Source organism: Sciurus vulgaris, assembly GCF_902686455.1.
Source record: "Sciurus vulgaris genome assembly, chromosome: 4".
Classification (NCBI taxonomy): domain Eukaryota; kingdom Metazoa; phylum Chordata; class Mammalia; order Rodentia; family Sciuridae; genus Sciurus; species Sciurus vulgaris.
In genome coordinates this window covers 121965959-121988582 of record NC_136464.1, presented here as the reverse complement: position 1 = coordinate 121988582, position 22624 = coordinate 121965959, and the positions used below count along the sequence as shown (strand labels likewise).

The 22624-nt window shown below is 30.7% G+C and overlaps 1 protein-coding gene across 2 annotated transcripts in view; it reads right to left on the bottom strand.

Moving 5' to 3' along the window:
• The window catches only part of KLHL1 (kelch like family member 1), a 425106-nt gene that overhangs the window by 132725 nt on the left and 269757 nt on the right, over nt 1–22624 (bottom strand). For both annotated transcript variants that reach the window (XM_079135882.1, XM_079135883.1), the window contains one exon: nt 18726–18912. In XM_079135882.1, the coding sequence (XP_078992008.1) occupies nt 18726–18912 (187 nt within the window). The remainder of the gene's footprint in view (nt 1–18725; nt 18913–22624) is intronic.

The window sequence follows — 22624 nt, the reverse complement described above, 5'->3', positions numbered from 1 at the left end:
TTCTCATCTTTGCCCTTTCAACCAAAAGGCTGATAATGATACAAAGAGACAAATTCAGTATAAAAAGATCTGATCAAGTCCTTTGAATGGCAAGAAAAAAATCAGAAATATTTTTCCTAAAGCTAAATAATTTCTTACTTTAAAATATGTGAAAATTCAAAAGATAGCTTGAATATAAAAATACCATTATACACATAAAATAATTAAACAATCCTAGGAATTATGTTTCTATTTTATAGTTAATAATTAAAGCTTTAACTCATTCATATTTTATTTATCTTCTTCCCATAATATTCCTTTTATTAACTGCATGAAGAACATTTGCTTTGAGTTCACATGCAATATTTGGGGCTATGTGATCAAACACCAACCTGACTGTTAATCAGGTAGTAACTAACTTTTGTTTATAATCAGGCCATCAAGGAGATGGCAATGCAAAAACATAATGAGGGATGCTTTTAATTCTCCTTCACTTTTCTACTCAGCTGATCACTGTCTAAGTGAGCAGGCACCCTTTCTGTGCCATTAGTACACCTGGCATTGCTTTTGTCAGGTTCCATCTAGCATGCATGGCTATAATGCATAGAGTTAAAGTAGAACATTGTAATAATGCAATTTTCTTAATTTCTCCACTTCATTCTCAAAAGAATGCCAATTTGAATGATTCTCAGTTTTAACTTTCTTCATTCTTTTTTGAAATTAAGGAGTCTGTTATAAATGCCTTAATCAATGTCAGAATGGCTTTCTGTCCACCTGCTATCCTGAATGTAGGAAAGTGCACTGTGTCTGCTTTGTGTCAAGAAGGGAGCAGGTTCTCTCAGAATCTTGATTCCTCTTCAGCCAAATCAAAGGACACCCGCTTCTTCACAGGTTTGTACCTATTAGTAGGACCTTTCATGATCTATAACCTAACATTCCAGCAGTCCTGTTTTCTTTTTTTTCTGTATCAAGTGGCAAATTTTAATGTCTTCTCAAATACAGACAGTATTGGTTCTGATATGCATGGATATCATTTATTACTGTTTAGTAAAAGAACACCAGTCACCCCACGACAGGGTTTATATCTGAGTTACTAATTCACTGTAATTACTTTAAATTCAAACATTGCTACTAGCTCTTCAGTCTACCAATCACCACTTCAGAGAAACACATCATAATCAACAATTTGTCACGTCACCTCTTTCAAAGTATATAGGTGATTTTTATTGACGTCATGAACATGCTTTCTGTTTCAGTTTCCTAGAGAAACCCACTTTAATATTACACACACACACACACACACACATACACCCTGATAATTGAAAAACAATTGGCCAATGAGGATGTAAGTGCAGTATAAAAAGGGAAAAGGATAATACTGCAAGTGAAACTAGACTGGAACTACAGTTTTCAAAATCCAGATAGTTGAGAGTTGTTACCTTTTAGACCTCTGTGTCTGAGTTTGCTCTCAAAAAAAAAAAAAAAAAAAAAAAAAATCCCAATGCTTTTAGGCAGATAAGCAAGATCAGAGGTTGCCTGTTTTGTGGCATTGTAAACATGCTCAGAAACTTCCCACTCTAGCTGCTGACAAAGTAGATATGGGTCAAATGAATTTGACATTTGTATCACAGATTTCCTAGAAATAGGGAGAAGAGGATTATTTTTTTTGAATGGGAGTTCTAAAGCTTATTTTTATAAAAAGCCCAGTAGCAAAAATCACTGGCTTTATGGGCCACCTTATAAGTTTCTTAGTTGCAGCCACATGACCATGACAGACTGAAAGAACAGATAAATAAGCAATGTTCAATAAAACTTTATGGATTCTGAAATTTGAATTTCAAGAAATGCATATTTCATAATGAAATTTTTATTCTTCTTTTGATTTTTTAACTATTAAAGTATATAATTCTTAGGGCACAAACCATGCAAAACATGGAAGAACAGGACTGCAGGCCAGTTTGAGGATCTCTGCCTTTAAAATACCATAAAATACAAATATTAGGAAAAAATGAAAATGATAACAAATATAGTCTGGTCAACTAAATAAAAAAACTCTTTAATTTTGGAAGAAAGGCATTTCCAGATAGCAATTTACAATATCCAGTTTAATTTATCAGTGGTCTTCCCTAACCAGCATGCATGAAATAGCAACAATGTTTATTCTATAAGCTCCATTACTTTTCTTTCTTAATATTTCTCCATACTTAATGATCACATGAACTAGTTAATACTTACTTATTTATAGCTTCCTAAATACTATTTAAGCTAAAGCAAGCCAGGGTTTTGTTTTGTTTTGTTTTGTTCATCAGCATTAAGAAGAGTACTTGGAAATTGGTAGGCACTCCAGTATTTATAGGGATATTAGATGAACAGAAAAGAGTCAGTGTTTAATCTGGAAACCCAAGAATGTCTGAGCCACTGACAGCAGAAAGGATGCAACTCTATTTTATAATTAATACTTCATAATTGTTGGGCCAGAAATTTATTTAGACACTCATTTTTCCTAGTTTAGGAGACTTTAGCAGTTTTACCTAAAACATATTTTTTATTTAAATATTTATTTAACTCATGAGTATAAAAGAGTTTAATGTGATAGAATTACCATTAATCAGACTGTCAATATTTGAAGCCTTTGTTTATTCCTGTCCACTCTTCAGATGTAGACTTTGGCAATAGGCACACTGTCAATAGAAATTCTTGTAAAGAAGCTACTTAAAAGAAAATTGTAAATTATGTGCAACAAAAATAACTCAAACTAAAACATTGGGATACTAAGCAACTAATATTAAAAATAATACATTTGAAAATATTTTGTGTAATTTCTATAAAATATACTTAATTCAATTATTTTTATATTAAAAACAGTAACTGTTCTACAATTGTCTGATAAAACTGATGTTGACTCAAAGTTTTGATGCATGTAAAATTTATAATGCAATAAGTAATAAAGACAAATGATATAAAATATGTGAAAATTAGTTGTGCAAAAGTATAACTATATATTTTTATAACTGAACTTATCCTATTCATAAATTTCCTTTCATAAGGGACTTTGTTACTATTTTGTCAAATGTTACTATTGAGACTTGACTTCTTAGATGGATTTGTTCTATGAAACAAATGAAGCTTCATCTCCAAGGAATGAATGAGGTATAGGTGTGGGCAAAAATCTCCAACAATGAATAATACATATCATAATATTTCAAAATATGACTTTGATCATATATTTTTTAAAATTCTTACATGTGCCATTATGTTGATATTTCTTTCTTTTTTTTTTTTTTTTTTTTTTTTTTGGCACCAGGGATTGAACCCAGGGGCACTTAACACTGAGCCACATTCCCAGCCCTTTTTGTGTTTTATTTAGATACAGGGTCTCACTGAGTTACTCATGGCCTTACTAAATTGCTGAGGCTGGCTTTGAATTTGCAATCCTCCTGTCTCAGCTTCCCTAGCCACTGTGATTATAGGCGTGCACCACTGCACTCAGCCTTAGGTTGACATTTATTAAACTGCCTCAGAGAGAACTCTATTATTACCATCTTGTATGTGAGAAGCACCAAGATTTGTAATACTTAATTATCTGCTAAAGCCAACAAAGCTCACGCAAGTCTTTAAATTTTACTAAAATGAGTAAAACGTCATGCACCCAAAGGTATGTGAGGTTGTTAGTACAGAATTAGACCTAAAAGTCAGTATAAAGCCAAAAGTCATGAAATATTCAAATCTTATACATTTCTTGTATATGTATATTTGTATGGACTTACATAAATATAATTTAAAAAGTTTAAATCTATTATGAAAATGTATTTTTGGTTTAGTATCTTGTTTGATGTCATGAAATAAAATATCTAGTTTTCCTTTGCATTACCTGTGTTTATACAGAATTTAAAAATTATTAACAAATATGCAACTATATTCTTCATATCACACAGACACTGGGCCTTTCTAAGACATCAGCATTTTCAGGTCTCCGACCATGGCTTACTCCAGAGAAATTGAGCTCGGCATCACTCTCATCATTGAAATCATTTCCCTCTCTCCTTCTCAGCAGGTGTGGTTGGATTTCATGACTAATATGACGCCAGTGTAATAGAATAAATTAAATGTTCTTATTCACTTGATAATTTATTCATGATTTTAGCTCTTACTATTAGATCATCCCTTGTTGGGTATATCCTTATGTGCAGACATCATTTTGTAGAAATGTTTGTTTATACTTCTGAACCACATTAAGTGGTACATGTTCATAAACACATTTTTTAAAAGTCAGGAATCAAGACTACTTGAGTGTGAAACAGTTCACATAAAATTTTTCAAAAACTTTAACAGAAAATAAAAACATAACATAATTCTGGTACAACAAAGAATATTTTATATGTATAAAAATGCCAAAACTTTCCAGGTTGTTATGCAGGTTGTAATGAAATATAATTAATAGAAAAGAGTCATGGAAAAGCAAATAGATATACAGGACATAATGGAAATACAACTTTTGTAAATTTAGTGATATACTAGTATTGTTTCAAAGAAGTAAGAAAATATTTTCTGTGATTTTTTCATGTATCTTTCTTCAAGGCATATGTCTTATAATATCAGCATATGTGTCTTTTCAATGTAAATATGCATTGGTTACAAAAATACTTGTGCATGACTGATCATAGCAGCTTTATTTATTTATGATAGCTAAAACTGGAAGCATCCCAGGACTCCATAATAGATAAACAGATTGCTGTTAAGCAATTAAAAGGAATGAAGTAGTGATATACACAACACAGATGAATCTCAAGGAATATTATGCTGATTGAAAGGAGTCTTAGAAAAGAGTAAAAAATATGTGATTTCATTAATATGAAAATCAATAATATACAATTTAAATTACAAAGTAGTCTAGGGTGGTCTTTGGAAGTACAGAAGGGAAGATTGACTAAGGAAGGATATGAGGAAATTTCCTGAGGTAATGATAATGCCCTTTGGGATAATGACAATGATCACTTAAAGGAACACCTAAGATTTGTGTGTATCATTGAATATAAGTTTTGTTAAAATAGCTAAGCAAGTCTTTAAATTTAGTTAATAATATGCATGCTGATGTGGTTTAGATGAAGTATATTCTTTTCTACAATTTTTAAATGCATTTAAAAATACTGAATGAAATATAAAAGAGGTGGATGGATAAATATGTGATAAAATTACAAAGCATAAACACTATATAAGCTTGATTAGTATATGGATGCTTAGTTTATGACTCTGGATTTTATATATTAAAATTTTATAATAATATTTTGGGCAAAAAATGATTAAAAACAGTTGTTTTCAATATAACTGGTAAGGCTATTGAGTAGCCAAAGATTAAGTTTTAAATTTGAATTAGACAAGGTAAGAAAAGGAGTAGAATTAGAAATGGTGTGGATATAGATATTATTACAGTTACTGTGGAGCATCAAATCTGAGGAAGTGAGTGGTGAAATGTGATAAAGAGTATCAGTATTATATCAAGACATTTTTGATGGAAAAATAGGAAAAACGTGCTGGTTAAATTTTTAACAGTAGATGATGAAAGAAAGTTATTGCATGCACAAAGAATATTGGGTTAAACTGTGTGGACATTGTGGTCTTATGAAGATTGTTATAATTTTGAATTTACATTTGATTAATAATCAGACTGAAAGTCTTGATACATTTATTTGACAGCAATGAGCTGGGTGGGTGGGATTGAAGAGATCTTGGAGCTAGGAAGATCATTATATAGCATTTCTCTGTGTCATAAGAACAATAAATTCCTTGGAGGAGTACATGCATTATATGCGTCCAGCAGCTATGAAGTGATAAAGCTTCAGCTAAGAGACTGGAAATGTTGATGTAAATCAGATAGCCCTTGATAACTGATTAGCTATTGAGGGAAAGGAAAATCTGATAACTGCAGTTTGAAGCTGATAAGGGTATATTCTAAGGAGAATATTAATACTTTCCTTATAAAAGGAAATACAGTAACCTCCTATAGAATTGTAGAATTGTTTATATAATATTATGTATTATAGCCTAGTTATTCTTGGTTACAGAAAAAATGGATTTTTATATTTCATATCTAAAATTTCTTTCCTTCAGTGAACACTGTGTTAAGTGGAGTAAGGCAAGTAAAGAAATATAAATATTATATGTTCTCACTTGTATATGAGATCTAAAAAGTTAACACAGAAGCAGAGAGTAGGATGGTAGTTACAGAGGTGGAGGTAGATGTTATTGTTTGGGGAGTTGTTAGTCAAGAATACAAAATTTTATTTAGAAAAGAGGTAGACTTTCAAGAGATATACTGTATAGCATCATGAGTACAGTAATAATTTATTTTCTACTTGACAATTGCCAGGAAAGAGATTTTAACTGTTCTCAATAAAAAAGTAAGTATACCAGGTAATTCATATGTTAGATGGTTCAATTTAGCCATTATACAACATGCAAAGCAACCTGCTATATAATATAGATATATGGAATTTTTTATTTTTCAATTAAAAATATGAAAGTTGCCTTTTTCACATAAATTATTCTTTGAGGACAAAAACATGAACATAAAAATCAAATTTAAAACTGTTTTATTACAGCAAGGCCTTTTGTTTTATAAAAATAAAAATATACCAAAATATACTAAATATAGCTTTGTAAATTTATAGTCATACATGAAATTTTAAGATGTTACTATATAGCTTTTGTCATTTAAACAATTCTATGTGTATAAAATTAATTTACAAAACAGGAAAGGGAATAAATATCACAGAGTGTATTTAATTGTTTCATTCTTATATTCTTAACATTTTCTCTAAAATCATAAAACAAAATTTATTCCGCTGACCTGGTATTTTTTGTTTACTTTAGTGCATTAGAGAACTAGGTGTGATCTTCAGTAAAAACGTAAAGAAAAAAAATTGTTAGATTTATATTATATCAGGGTTTTTCTTGGCATTTAAAAACAAGTCATTTTATCATATTTCAGGTGAAATGTGAATAAAAAGGTAAGAAGAATTCAAATTTTTGAATTATACAGGCCCCTGGATTTACCCTTCCTCTTAACTACTAAATGGTAGAAATTAAGAAAGTTTCTTAACTTCTAACATAATGAAAATAATCTAGAAAAATACTCTCAACATAAGTTCGTTATAGGAAGTTAATGAAATTTTGTATATAGAGGTATATGGCAGTAGGTGTTTACAATATATTTCGTCGTTGAAATCATCTAATTATTTCCAGATTATCAGCTACTGAGGACAAATATTCTTGATCCATAATGTTGTTTTCAGTGTGAAGGACAGAAATGGGAAAATTATTTAGGTAACAATAATTTTCTACTTCCACATCTTTAAAATATTATAAATATGGGGGAATTTCATATTAGTATTAAATTTGTACTGATAAGTAAAGTATTATACTTCAAACCTAATGCTTCTTGTATGTATGTGAGAATTAATGTAGAACAAATGGGTAAACATGAATTTGTGCTTCTAGGTCTGAATGTTAGCTAATGATTCCTTAGATCCAAGACTTTTATTGATTTCTACTTGTACTCTGCATTTTGAATTACAATCATTACTAAAAGATGTGTGGGATTGGATCAAATAGTTAATGAATGATAATTTGTTTTTTAATTAGAGCCAGTCTAATTTAATACATAATATCATTTAATACTTTCAGATAGGATTATTTCTAATTTGAGATGTAAAATATAGAACTGTGAATATAATACTTCCAAATTTGTGAATACTCCAAATTTAATTAAACTTAGAAATATCAACAGTCCACTTTCCAAACATGTAAAACTCCTGAAAAATGTAGGTTGTTATTAGTTTAACTGTGAACATAACATTAAATTTCCAAAAGTTATAAGACAAAACAAGTAATCTAAAAACTTACAAGTACTTACAAAACAAGTAATTACTTACAAAACAAGTAATCTAAAAACTAATCTGAAAACCTCAAAATATATGAAATGAAACAAAACACGTAATAAACCCAAACAAACAGGAGATTTCTGTCCATTGGAAAATAGAAGACTTATGCCGAAATGCCCTAAAATTATAACTCTGGTACACCTGGGCAAATTACAACAATAGATTTTTTTTTAACTAAATAAATATTCAACTGATACACAAAACATAAAGATTGCATATTTATTAATGAGGTATTGTTATAGTTTGGATCTGGAGGGTTTCCTAAAGGCCATATGTTAAGCTGGTTATCAATCTGCACTATTGGGAGGTGATAAAAGGTTTGGTAGGTGGGACTTAATGGAAGAGCATACTGGCTGTATGCTCTTGAAGAGGATATTTGGACCCCCAGTTCTTTCCTGTCTTTCCTTCTTTGCGATTTATCACCTTCTCCAAGTTGCACTCTAACCATGATATACTCTGCTACTATAGACTTAAAGCAACAGAGCCAATCAACCATGGCCTAAAACCTCTGAAGGCATTAACCAAAATAAGCCTTTCCTCCTTTTGTTTCTCAGGTATTTTGTTTAAGTGCCAGAAAGCTGACTGACTATATGTACCATGTGATGTTTTGTACATGTATACTATGTGTAATCAGGTTAAACATATTTATTGTTTGTGGTGAAAACATTTGAAATCCATTCTTCTAGCTTTTTGACATATGCAGAACACAATCACTATTTGTATTCACCTTGCATAATTTTTTGCATTGTTAGACTTAAGTGAAAATAAGAGAAATCCTCAAGGGCACAGTCAAGTAGCTGAAAAAATAGAGATGGGAGATCTGGGAACTTAATTAATATGGAAGCTAGCACTTTCAGAGGGCAGATGAGTATACCATGTATACCCTTGATGAGATCAGGAGCATCTGCCTTTGGCCTGACAGAAGGTGGGAGAACAGGGAACCAGAGACACTGCATTAACCTGATTCATTAAGGAAGACTGACACAGCTCTAAGGGCACCCTTGGTTCCGGGTTAAAGCAGACTCATTCATATTGGAGGAAAACATCTGTAGTTAGGCGTGCAAAAGTTCACAGAGGAAAGAAAATTAACTATGATTTCAGAATAATATTATTTAACACACAAAGAATGAAACTAACAAGAACGAGAACATTAGAAACAATGAATAGTAGATTTGTTCCCCCAAAGCTTTTAGGTGTTGGCATTCTTGGCCACAGGATACGAAATAAACCTGAAGTATAGTCAGCATTTCATATTTGGGGATTCTGTATCCATGGATTCAACAAACCATTGATAGAAAATATTAGGGGAAAATTTGCATGTTTCTTGAGTATGTACAGACTTTTTCATATTATTATTCCCTAAACAATACATTATAATCTTTATTTACACAGCACTTATGTTATATTAGTAAGTAATCTAGTAACCTAGAGATGTATATAGCAGGGTGCGTATTGGTTATAGGGAAATAGTGTGCCATTTTATATAAGGGACTTGAAATCTCCGGATTTTTGTATCTCAGTGGTCCTAGAACAAATCACCTATGGAAACCGAGGCAAATGGATATCTATAGGTAAGAAGTAATACATGAAGCTAAGTAAATAAATAAATAACAAGATGAAAACTACATAAAATTTATTATAAAAATCTGAAAAAAGAATTTGAGATTCAGATAGAAAATTTTGAAATTAAAAATACATAGGTGGCTCTGCTTTTAACCATGATGGATTATTGTGTATCAGAAAACTATCCTCCAAAGAGTAACTATAAAGCTTCAGTTTTCAATTAAGCTTCAGTTTTCAATACAAAAAAATGAGCTCTTCTAAGAGGTTGAAGATTAAAAAAATGATGGCTAACATTTAAAAGGCCAAGTCCCACTATAAAAGGACTATGAATGGAAATGAGCCTAGTACTGTTTGCCATTTTCCCCTTGAGAAATGGCTGATACACGAACAGTGCTAGACAGAGAGTTCTTTGCAATGTGTGCTGGCTGAGGCCTCTGGGCAGTGTAGTGGGACTGGGGGTAACAACTGCTGTTCAGGGCAACCAGGCAGTCAGAACTTTAGACTTGAATCCCTCAGAAAATAGTTTGGTTGATTATTGCTGTTCATCTTTTATGGCATTTTCTGATTTCTAAGATATACCATGAGACATACATAGAGGCAGAAAATGGAAGCTAAGATGCTAAACTTAGCTCATGAATAATTCTAAGGCATAGATCTATCTGAGAACTAGATTAAGCTAGTTTTTCTTAAGTGAAAATAAAATGACATTCAGGGACCACTAAAAATTAGTGGCCCTGTTATAAATATTGAAAGCAAAACAGGAGTAGGGCAATACTAATAAATACCTAGTCTTAGTCTCAAATTATCTAATTCTTTTTTGAAAGATGATTTTCTCTTACTCTTAAATGCTGCCTAAGGAAAGTAAATTATATTTAAGAGAACTTAATGGTATTCAGAGTCTGTTTATCTTCTTATATAATATTCATCATTCTTTCAGAAATTGCCAGAGATTTTATGCTGCTTACTAGATTTTTACTATAATGCTCTAAATCACTAAAATTATTCCTTTGAAAATAAACCATACGACAAAAGTGTCTGATAGGCTGTCTGTATTGAACACTTTATTTTAGGGTATAGCCAACCCATTAGTTCAAGAAACTGAAATAAAATGTGTAATAATTAGAAAAAGAAATAATCTGTAACAAGTCAACATTATTTACATGATTAAATAGGTTAACAAATTAAAATTAAAAATATTCAATCTTTCTACATAAGAAGGAAATTTAAATGTAATGACAACTTGTGGTTCATTTTATAATTATTTCTACTTTATACTAGAAATTGCTCATAATAAAGTAATTTTTAATACAGAATTTTTTGAGAAGGTATTGAAAATGGCACCCTGCATAATTTAATGATGACTACAGTTATCTATACTTTCTAGAAAAAAATCAATTCATACATCATAATAGGTTTACCTCCCACACACTGATTTTTCACCTAGAATTCATTCACTCAGAGGTTGGATAAACTAAAAGAAAGAGAGGTGCAGGGATTTCAGGTCAAATCAGGGGAGCAAAAGTCCTTGAGTCAAGAAAACTCCTTAGGACACAATAGGGGAGCCCTGTTTGAATGGCTTAGAAATGTCTGCAACTCCTCTGTCCTTGAGACCTGGAGATATTATCTTATTGTAATAACATTTGGTACTAGTGAACTTTGAGAAGCAAGCAAGTTATGTGATCTGCACATGCTCAAAGCTAACTGTACTATGTAACCTAATGCAACTTGATATGACCCTGGAATAGATAATAAAACTGAACTGGCTTTCCCATGGAAGCCACTTTTTACTCTTTGCCATCCTGCGTGCTTGCCTCTTTATTGCTCTCCCCTTAGCCCTTATATCTGAACCCCAATTAACCTTTACAGAGAAGAGAAGGCCAGAGTTCCAATATCCCTTTCAAAAGTATGTCCCCAGTGGCCTATCTTCCTTTGATTAGGCCCCAACTACTAGAGGTTACACCACCTCTCCATATCACCATATGTTGGGACCACACCTTCAACCAATGTGCCTTTGGGAGACATTCAAAGTCCAAACTATAATGCTTGAAAAAAATATACTACAAGATTCCATTTATCACTTAATTCTTTTTTTCTTGATTCATCATTCTTGAATGTTGTTTGAACTGGCCTAAAAGACATTTACCTTACACATATGGTGTTCATGTATGTATAATCTACGTGACTACCTTGTGGTCTTATTCCTGCCCTGCATCACATCACTATCTCTTATTTGTTTATTTATTACTTTTGGCATTGAACTCATGGTTACTGAACTTCTGAGTTAATTCCTGAACCTTTTAAATTTATTTTTTTATTATTTTTATCTCATTAAGCAAAGCTGTTTTGCCCCATTCAATCATCGTTTTTATTATTATTTTTTATTTTTACAGACTGTATTTTGATTCATTGTACACAAACGGAGTACAATTTTTTGTTTCTATGATTGTGCATGATATAGATTCATACCATTTGTGTAACCATACGTGTACATAGGGTAATGATGTCCGTTTTAAGACAGGGTTTTGCTAAGTTGCAGATGCTTTCCTTGCATTTGCAATTCTCTCTCCTCAGCTTCCCAAATCACTGGGTTACAGAAATAAGACACCACAATCAGCAGATTGCTATTATTTCAGGGAGTCCTTGTATTCTCATACTTCTGAAGTTTCTACACTGTTCTTTTTCCATAATTCAATTAGGAAACTCAGACCAGGTTACTACAGAGAACTGGTAGACTTTTTAGTAAAAAACAAGCCTGCTAAAATGTTCTCTGTTATTAGTTGTCTTTGCATACTCCTTCTCATCATTTTTGTACAAAAATCAAGCATAATGCTGAGAAAAAGTGGATTAAAAATATTAGGTGATGTACCTGGATTTGAACAGGTATTTCTCTGATTTCAAAATATTTTCCGCAAAACCAAAGGTAGAATGTTTTCCCTGATAAGTGGATGATGATATATAATGGATGTGGGGGGGTGGGGAGTGAGAGAAGAATGGAGGAACTTTAGATTACATAGAGGGAAATGAGAGGGAGGGGGAATATGAAAAATGGTGGATTGAGACAGACATTATTACCCTGTGTACATGTATGATTACATGAATGGTATGAATCTGCATAGCGCACAACCATAGAAATGAAATGATGTACCCCATTTGTGTACAATGAATCGAAATGCAGTCTGTAAAAATAAAAAAAAAATTAAAAAGCCACTTTCTCCATAAGAATATCACTTGCCTATAAATACTTATGGAGTAGAATAGAACCTGCTAAATATTCTGCTAAAATTAGTTTGTGTCTTTTCTCCACTAGTGTGTTTTTTTTACCTACTGGTTATATTCCATCCATAATGGTTTTCTCCCATTCCTTGAAGATGCCATGTTCCTCCAAATGTACACCTTTATATTTGATAGATATGCAGTCTTTTTCTTTTAGCCATATTCCTCTTATAGTAATTTTCTATAGCTTTGTGCAGTGGCTGTATCATAGCCAATGAGGTTTGTCCATGGCATGATTATTGCTAAAAATAATTTTCTAAACTAATGCCTAATAATTCTTTATATTTTGATGAAAAAAACCACTTTTATTATACTTCTATACTTCTAGGCTAGACTGGTACCTATACCTTGTATTCATTGCATTTACATTTCCCTTTTTGTAATGTTCATTTTAGTTATTTTGTTTACTATTTGCTGTTGGGAGCCTCGCATGAATTGTAGGCTTGTCTGAGTCATCTCTAAGTGGTGGTTTGTGCCTTGGAGAACTCTTGGTGTCATCTCACCCATCTGAGACTGCTGATTGCCTTGGCAATGACCTGCTCAAAGAGAATTCTATGATATTGTGGAAGTTATTGGATTAGACAGCCTTAGGTCCAAATGTGCAACTCCCAGGAGGTGAAAAGAGATATCAGTAAGTCAAATACTCTTAGCTGCCAGCTGCCAGCTGCCTGGAAGAGGACGAATTACTCTAATCAGGTCAGTTTTCTATGGCCTCTAGCTTTCTGTTTATCTTGAAAGTTTTTCTCACAATAAATCCCCCTTTGATGTGTTTCAATATAAATAAAACATTCACTGGCCTTTTTCCTTTGTTAGGATCAAACCCATCAGGTCTTTTCCATCCTTAAAGCCCCCATTAAACTATGTTTCCTATGTTCTTTGTCTTTATTTCTTAATACTATTTTTTCAACCTTTTATTTCTAGCTGGCCCACACCTCTATATGGTTTGCTGAATCCCCCCTGCACAGGTCGCAGGGAGAATTTGTTTTCCCAGATAAAGTTGGTAGCTCTGTGAGTGAGGGATCATGCTCTCCATTGTACTCTACCAGTTCTTAACACAGAAACTGACACAAAAATATGCACATAAGATGTGCATAATTATTAAATGCAGGTACCTGTTAATAGAAAAAGAAAGAACAGAAAAAAGCAATGCTATGAAATTTCATAATATCTGCAGTACATCTGCCACTGTTATTCCTAGAGTTTATGAAATCCATGAGATATCATCTGAATCCAAGTAATTAAGGAGCTGAAGAGGAACCCAATGAAACTGCATAGACCTTTCAAAGCCACAATATAAATAGATAAATAATTACAGAAGATCACGCTGACTCTTGCATAGATCTTCAAATTAGTCATGCAAGTTTTAAATTGTTTGCTATATTTTAAATTTTTATTTCTCTTACTTTTTATGGTTTTCTTTTTCTTTTTCATGTTTGTTCCATTTGTCTCATTACCCTTCCAGAAAAGGGGACACAATTTTAAGACAAAAATCTTAATAACTATTTACAGATAAGTTAATAAAATGTAGAAAGCACTTTTTAAGCAATAAAATCATGATGCTTATACAAGGATTACCTTGAAAATGTCCTAGTTGAACTTTAAATGACTTGAGAAATTGGGCTTCTAGAAGTTTCTGATTTACCAGGAAGAACAATTTCTCTGAAGATTGATTTTAAGTGCTAAAATTTTTATCTAAATTTATGAGTTTTATCTAAGGTACAATTCACATACTACTAAGATATGGTATTTTTAAAAGTCTCCTCAATTAATTTTCCCATGTTTTATGCTGAATTAATCAGGAATATCTTTTTAAATATCCCTATATTCTCATACTTTTTAAAGCTCCTACCTTACTGGATAACTATAGCAGTAACTAAATGGGCATTATTCATTCCAAAATCAAAGAGATTCAGGAATTTCAAAGGATATTTAATTTTCAAAGAATTTCTTCAATTTTAGAAGACAACAATGTGAGATTAGAGATATTCAAATTCTGGCAAATATTTCAATAGACTGTGTATTTTCCTATTATTTTACGCTGCAGCAACTGTGTTACAGTCACAGGATTTATCTACCTAATATGCCAATCATATTACTGAAAAAATTAATGTTAAATAGGATTAGATAAATGTAATTATTTGAAAAATACATTCCTGCTGAAATAATGTGTGAATCACATAAAAATTTTAGAAAGAAAATTTTCATGATGTTTAGTAATCTGTGGAAATCAGTTAAATAAAATAAAGTATGAAACAGATAAAAAACTCAAATTAGTCATATGCTTTGCTTCTTCAAAATTGCAGTGATTTCTTGTTAATATGAATTTATTGTTTAATGTTCAATTAATATTTTTGTTTTTTTATAAAAAATATCATTCTTTGCAAATGTGCAAATGGAATTGATATTATATGGGCATTTTCCCACAGAATAAGCATTCTTTAAAAACAAATGATATTCATTTGACTTCGAAATTAGACAATTATGTATAGACTCATATTTATAAAAATCTGAGACTAGGGGGAATGTATTTATTGAAGTCCCTAAAATAAGATTATTTAACAAATAAAATTAACTTACCACAACATTATAATCATGTGTTTCTGCTTCTTTTCCAGGGCATAGAATATTACATCATATAGTATATGTTACTTGGTATTTATTACTCTCATAAGGACAATGTAGATGGAGGTTAATACCTTCGCTTTCTTGACTGAGATAAATCTTCAATACCTTTGCTTTCTTGACTGAGATAAATCTTCTTTGTTTTTATTTTACTATAATTTCTAACAATTTGTTGGTCAGAAGATTTTTATCTGATAAGACATTTTCTGTTTCATCACTTTAAAAAGACATTTTAAAACCATTATCCCTTCTCTTAAAACTTCCATAATATCATCTTAAATAATAGCATTTGATGGTATATTAAAGAAGTGAGGCTCTGAGAAAGAAAATGGAGAGAAGGGACAGAATTCATTTATGTCATTTCTTTAGTTCTCAAAGCAACAAGTTATCTATTGCTTTTAACTGACAGTTATGTGTATTTCATATTTTAGAAAATTGTTTTAATTTTATTTGATAATTGCAACACTACTCATGAATTAAGTAAAGAGTAATTTTCTAGAGCTGATGTCATGGCACAGAATAGATGCTTAATTAGTTTTCTTGAATGAATGAATGAATCAACTAATCAATCATAATGACTAAAACTCAGATTTCATTAAGCCAAAGCTGTTATTATTAATTGAAGTAATATTAGATTTTCTCAATAGTCCTGATATTATAATTTGGTAAGAAAGCTAGGATACTATATTATTTCTTCAAGTAGAAAATACATTTTTAAATGAAATCATAATGTCCACAAACTTGTCATCCATAGAATGTATCTGGAAGAAAGATATATAGCAAAGAAAGAATAAAAAATATGTAATGTCTTTCTGTGGTAAAGTTACTGTAAAATTTTTGTAAAGTTAAAATATATTTTGGGTCAGTTTTATATAAACAATCAACACCTTAGTCAGTGTTCCCTAGAGAAAAAGAACTAATATGGTATATAGATTTGTAAGACAGAATTATGGGAATTGGCTCACTCAGTTATGGAGATTAAAAAGTCCCCACTAATTGGGCACTGTGTTACATGCCTATATTCTCAGTGGATGGGAAAGCTGAGGCATGAGGATCACAAGTTCAAAGCCAACCTCAGCAAAAGCAAGGCACTAAGCAACTGAGTGAGATCCTTTCTCTAAATAAAATCAAAATAGGGCTGGGATGTGGCTCAGTGGTGGAGTGCCGCTGGGGTTCAATCCCTGATACTCAAAAAAAAAAAAAAAAAAAAAAAGTCCACTTTAAGCTGCAGAATCAGGGAAGACAGCAATGTAACTTATTCTGGAGTCCAAAACCCGAGAACAGGAGGCAATGGGGCCATGGGGGAGGGGGAGTAAAGTTCACTGCTGGTATAATTACTGGAGTTTGAGTTTCTGAAAATCTGTTACTATGAAGATTGAGGACAAAGGATATATGTTCACCTCCAGGAGAGAAAGTAAATTCTTTTCTGTGCCTTTTTGCTCTATCCAGTACCTCAAGGGATTGGAAAATGTTCACTACATTAGTGAAGGAAATATGATATTCAATCTTCTTTGCTCAGTCTGTTGAATAAAATGCTAATCTCTTCTAGAAACACCATCAGAAATAATATTTTGCAACAACCTGAGTATCCCTAACCTAGTCACAATGAAACATAGAAGTAACCATCAAAATAATTCTCGATTCTTTCCTTTTAGAAAGAGACTGTTATGGTTTAGATATGAGGTGTCCGTGAAAAACTCGTGTAAGACAATACAAAAATGTTTAGAGGTGAAATGACTATATTATGAGAGCTTTAACTAAAACAGTGCATTAATCCAATGATCTGAATTAACTGGAAAGTAACTATAGGCAGTTACTTTCCTCTAGCTGGAGGAAGTGGATAACTAGGGCTGTGTCTTTGGGGTTTATACTTTTTCCCTGATATGTGGAGCTCTCTTTGCTTCCTCATTGCCATGTCCTGAGCTGCTTTCTTCTTCAACACCCTTCTGCCATAATGTTCTGCCCCACCTCAGGTCCAGAGCAATAGAGTTGACCATCTAGGGCTCAAGACCTCAGAAACTGTGAACAGCCAACAAAATTTTCCTCCTCTTAAATTGTTCTGGTCAGGTCCAGCAGTGAGAAAGCTGACTGAAACAAAAACTAACCCAAATGAATGAGATTCCATTTGCTTCAATGAAGTTTAGAGGCATTTCCTAATTTCTATAACAATGTATTCTATAGTTTAGCACCTTCTCCCAGTACCTTATTATTTTTTTTTTTTATTAAGGAGTTACAATCATCTCCTGCAATGTCATACATTTGGCCCCTTTATTCTCTTGATTTACTATGTAACTATAAAGGAATTCTAGTTTCTTTAATTTTTTTAACTTACATATGTTAATACTTTAGTGCTCATTTTAATGTTATAATTACTAGAACTTAACTTCCTAGTATATAGGAGTTAAACTTTTCAAAAACAAAAGCCATGGGAACCGTCTATCAGTCATAGGACATCTTTTTGACTGATAAAATATAGAAATATGAGTTCTTTCCTATTATATAATTAGTTTTTCTTTATATGCTATTTTGGTATCTCCTGTCACAATAAGTTTAGTTGCTTCATTTTGTTTCTTTAACAGCAAAATTCTTTCAAAAGAAGCTAAATACATACCTATACTGTTGTTACCAATTACATTTTAGTGTGTGCTTGAAATATATTTTAGTTAATTATATTACTTTTTACATACAAATATATCAAATTATACTTTTTCATATTGTATATTTGTTCAACAAAAGGCAGACACACATAAGAAACCTAAAGAGGACAAATATTCATGAGATTAGTTTCCAATAACTATAGAAAAGTAAGGAAAAAATATTTAAATGTGTGTGTTCAACTTTTAAACACTTCTTTTTGAAGGGTTAGATAAGTACACACATTAAATTCATGAACTAAAACTACCACTGTTATTACACTAATTTATACTTGTCTATTTGTCTGAATTCTATCTGAATGTCTCAGCTTCTCAAATGCAGAATCTTATCATCATTGTACTGCAGCAAGCATGTCCCTGACATATTCTGTTTCTTTTATTTATATCTAAAATGCACTTTTCAATATATGCAACAAATTGGCCTGTGTTTTCAAAGTTTTAATTCTTTTCTCATTTCATTTGAAATTTTGTATATAATGCACAAGAAATGAATAAAGAATTTGAAGATGAATAAACAGAAATGGAAAATACAGACCAGAAAAACAAATGGTCTTTAATTTTCCCTTAAACTTAAATAATAATTGTTAAAGCTAACTTTATGCAAGCATTATTGACTTATCCAGATTATAATAATAAAATAATAAGCCATGGTGTGGCACAGGGTTTGTCTTAATAAAGATCTAAAATTATATACCTTTGTTGTTATCCATTCCTCCTACTGCATACAGAGTTCCAACTGTAGATTTTCTGGGTTTAGTTCTTGGACTTTGCATTAAAGTTCTTCTTTCTGGCAGTAGATGATATTTCATTGCTTCCAGAATCAGCTTTTGACATTCCAAATCATTCTTAAATAGTGCATGGTTTTCTAGGTCAGCCAAGATCTGTGAATAATATGTAATCACTATTAATAATGATTTAAAAAAATAAGAATGTGGCATCAATAATTAAAAATATTAAAGCCTATGATAGTACTCCTATAGTGAGAGGAGTAAGGAGTGTAGGAATTCGTTATATTGACAAATAAATACAAATAAAATGCACATTTCCAAGAGGAATGCAGTACATATTTTAATTCAATATTGTCATGATCTTACTACTTATTGCAAAAAGTTCTAGAGATCAATTTTTCCATTTCCTTTCTTCTTAGAGAGTTGTTTATAAATCAAGTGCAATTGCTTATGTTATTCATAAACATGTCTGGTTAAGAAAATTAAAAATAACCTTCAGTGAACTTATCATAAGTATTCACATAATTAAGATCTTTCAAATATAGTTGAATTCTATTCTAAATCCAAAGTAACTCCATGAAAATGTAAACAGTTTCCTCATAATAGCTCTTAAAATATGGAAGGAATTTAAAAGCTACTTATTAGGCAAAGTAATAGTTTCCAATAGTGAAAAATAAGAAATTTTAATGCCAAAAATTCTGCACCAAAGGGAACAATAGAGTAAAACCAGGAGTTTTAAATTATATTGTCTCTCTTTTGCTACTACAAGTTTTAGTGTCTATGAATCTTTTGTATACAACTTTTAACACTTTCAAATCTTTAATTTCCCTCTTCCTCAGTACTTTTTTAGGTTCCTTTATTCCTTGAATTTTTTCAATCTTACTTTTTTTCATGAATTGTGTTTTATTTTTAATGATACTGGTTTGTTATATATATATTTAAAATTAATGAGTTGAAGATTTAACAAAGACTCACTGTTTTTTTCTTGTACATTGATAAGTAATCATCCATACACAAATATTCATTAAGTGAATACATTAATACATAATGGCAACATGTAATTAAATAAGCAATGTAACACCATAATTTTAACTTGAAATAAATTTACTTAACCTATTTATATTACTATTAGAGGAAATAGGAAGACTGTAAAAACACATAAATACTCATATATAAAAGTTATAAAGAATGACAGTAGGTCTAAGTCAGAATAAGGAGTATAATGTATTAGTTACTAGATGCTATGGAAATATGTAAGTGAAAATTTCACATTCTTGGCTCTATTTCTTTTCTTATATATGAAAACATCAGCTGTCTTACGATCTTCTTTTATTCTGAACACTAAATTAAAAAAAAATAATTTGGAATGAAATAGGTAATTATTAATGAATTTTTTGAAGAACTACTATTTCAACATTTTAGTAACAGTTTTTGCTCTTTATTACCAAAAAGGATATTTATTTCTAACATATGTATCAAAATGTTTCTCTTGAATCTAAGCCTTCTCTTTCTATTTTTGAAAGAAAAATAATTGGGCTTTACAGTGATTAATTCATATAGCTACATATATGTACAATGTATAAATTATTTTGTAATTAAATTATAAGTGAATTTATGATTGATTTATATATTTACAAATTTATATATATGATGCGCCCTCTCATAAATTCTTTTTTCTTTCCTCTTTTCATCTCTTTGGGAAAATTTGGGATTATCAATCATTAAAAATTATCACTGTATTTGGTGTTAATTATTTATAAAAATATCATGTAGATGGGTAAGAAATTAGAAATAAAAGAGAACATTTTTTAAAAATTATGAGCTCTTTTCCATGTCATTTTTTCCTGGAAAACTATATTCTAGGATCAAAAAAGTTTAACTGAAAACCTGGGTGATGGCTTTAGTTTAAGATAAGCTGATTTAAATATTTTAAAGTTTTGATTTATGAATGCAAAGGGTCATTTATATTAAAACAATTCATATACTATTCCTGATATTTAGATAACTCTTTTAACTCAGGGCGAATTAATTGTAGCTTATAATTAACTTGACTTCTTTTTGGCTTTATCAGTATGACATAATATCAACACAAAATTTTAGTAAATGGAAACAGGTTAAATATCTAATATTTTAAAATTCAAAGTTTGCATAGTAGTAATATGGAACCAATAAGTTATAATTTAATAGTTTAGCATTATCAACATACAAAAGTGTTTATGTTAAATTCCAGTAAATGATCTCTTCTGAGGCTAAATCTCTTGAATTATTCCAGTGCTGCAAATCAAAAAGGTCAGATAATATTGGCTCACATTACAATTTTTATTTCTTTGGACAAGTTTTAAACAGTAGACTATTAGAAATTAATGAAATTCTTGAATAACTTTTAATTTTCAAAAATAAGAAAAATGCTACAAATATTAGTCATTGAAATGTTTCAAATTTTTCTTAGTTTTTAAAGTTTTATATATTAAATACATATAAGGAAATAGAGTATACTACATGTTACATATTTTAAATGTTGTTTAAATGATAACATTTGCTAAAATAAAATAAATTACATGTTGTTTAAAAAATTAGCCATCTGGATCATGTTTTCCTGTTCTAAGTTTTGTTGAGACTGAAAAACAAAAGTCCCCTTTTCAGTTAAATGATATGTGTAATACAAAAGACTACAGAGAAACAAGAATGTGCATGCAATAGAAAGATATTATTTCTTTCCCAAGAAATATATTTTGTTAAAATTCAGTAGCATGATATATACATTTGATATTAAAGTTTAAGAAAACATCTGATTTGAGCTTCTATGGGAATACTACATGGTTACATAAATCTAAACAAATGCAAAGATATATCTGACTTATTTCAAATTATTTATAAATAACAGCTGATTGTTAAAGTAAGTTAAGGAGTTATGTGGAAATAAAGAATCAGAGGAGAGTCAACTTTTTAGTACCTAGTTTTATAATTTGTTTAAGTAATAAATTTTAAATGGAAATGAATTACTCATTATTTACAAATGTATGCACAAGGAAATTACAATATGAATCATTTATTTCAAAGTATGACAAAGAATATATGTAAAAGAAAATTAAAGTATGTATTATGCTTCTATAAAATGGCAATGGTATTTAGTCCTTAAATGATATTTTTCTTTATATGCACCAAATGTTGTGTAAAATATCTGAACTTTGGCATACTCCTAACCATTTTCTCAAAGTCAGATATTTTGAAAGGAATTCAATTTTTCATAATCATTGGTATGTATTATTCTATATTTTAAAATTATTACTTGTAACTATGTATTACTTATGGATACCATGAACACTGTTTGTGTTTCATTTCCTCTAACAAAATGTTTTAGTATTATTATTTTATCCCAAGTTCGAGTATAAATGCACAGTTTTTAAACTTCAACTATTTTTATATTTTCTTGGAATATTCCAAGAATAACTCAAATATGCTTCTTTTACCCATTGAAAAGAAGATAGCAAAAGTAATGTAGTTTTAACATTCTTAAATTCTAATGAATCCTAAGTTAATGTGATTTCTTCTTTGCTTCACAAATTTAGAAAAAAATTGGATTCGTTTATAAATAATAAAATACTTATAAATCTGCTAGTCAGCTTTTCATCACTGTGACCACAATACCTAACATGAACAAGTTACAGGAGAAAGAGTTTATTGTGGGCTCACAGTTTCAGAGGTTCAGTCCATGGTTAGCAGACTCCACTGCTCTGGATCTGAGGATAGGTCAAATATCATGACGGAAGACCATGGTGTAGGAAAGATGTTCAGGTCATGGAAGCCGCCAGGAAGCAGAGAAAGAGAGAGTGGAGCCAGGGACAAGATATAGTCTGAGGCTACC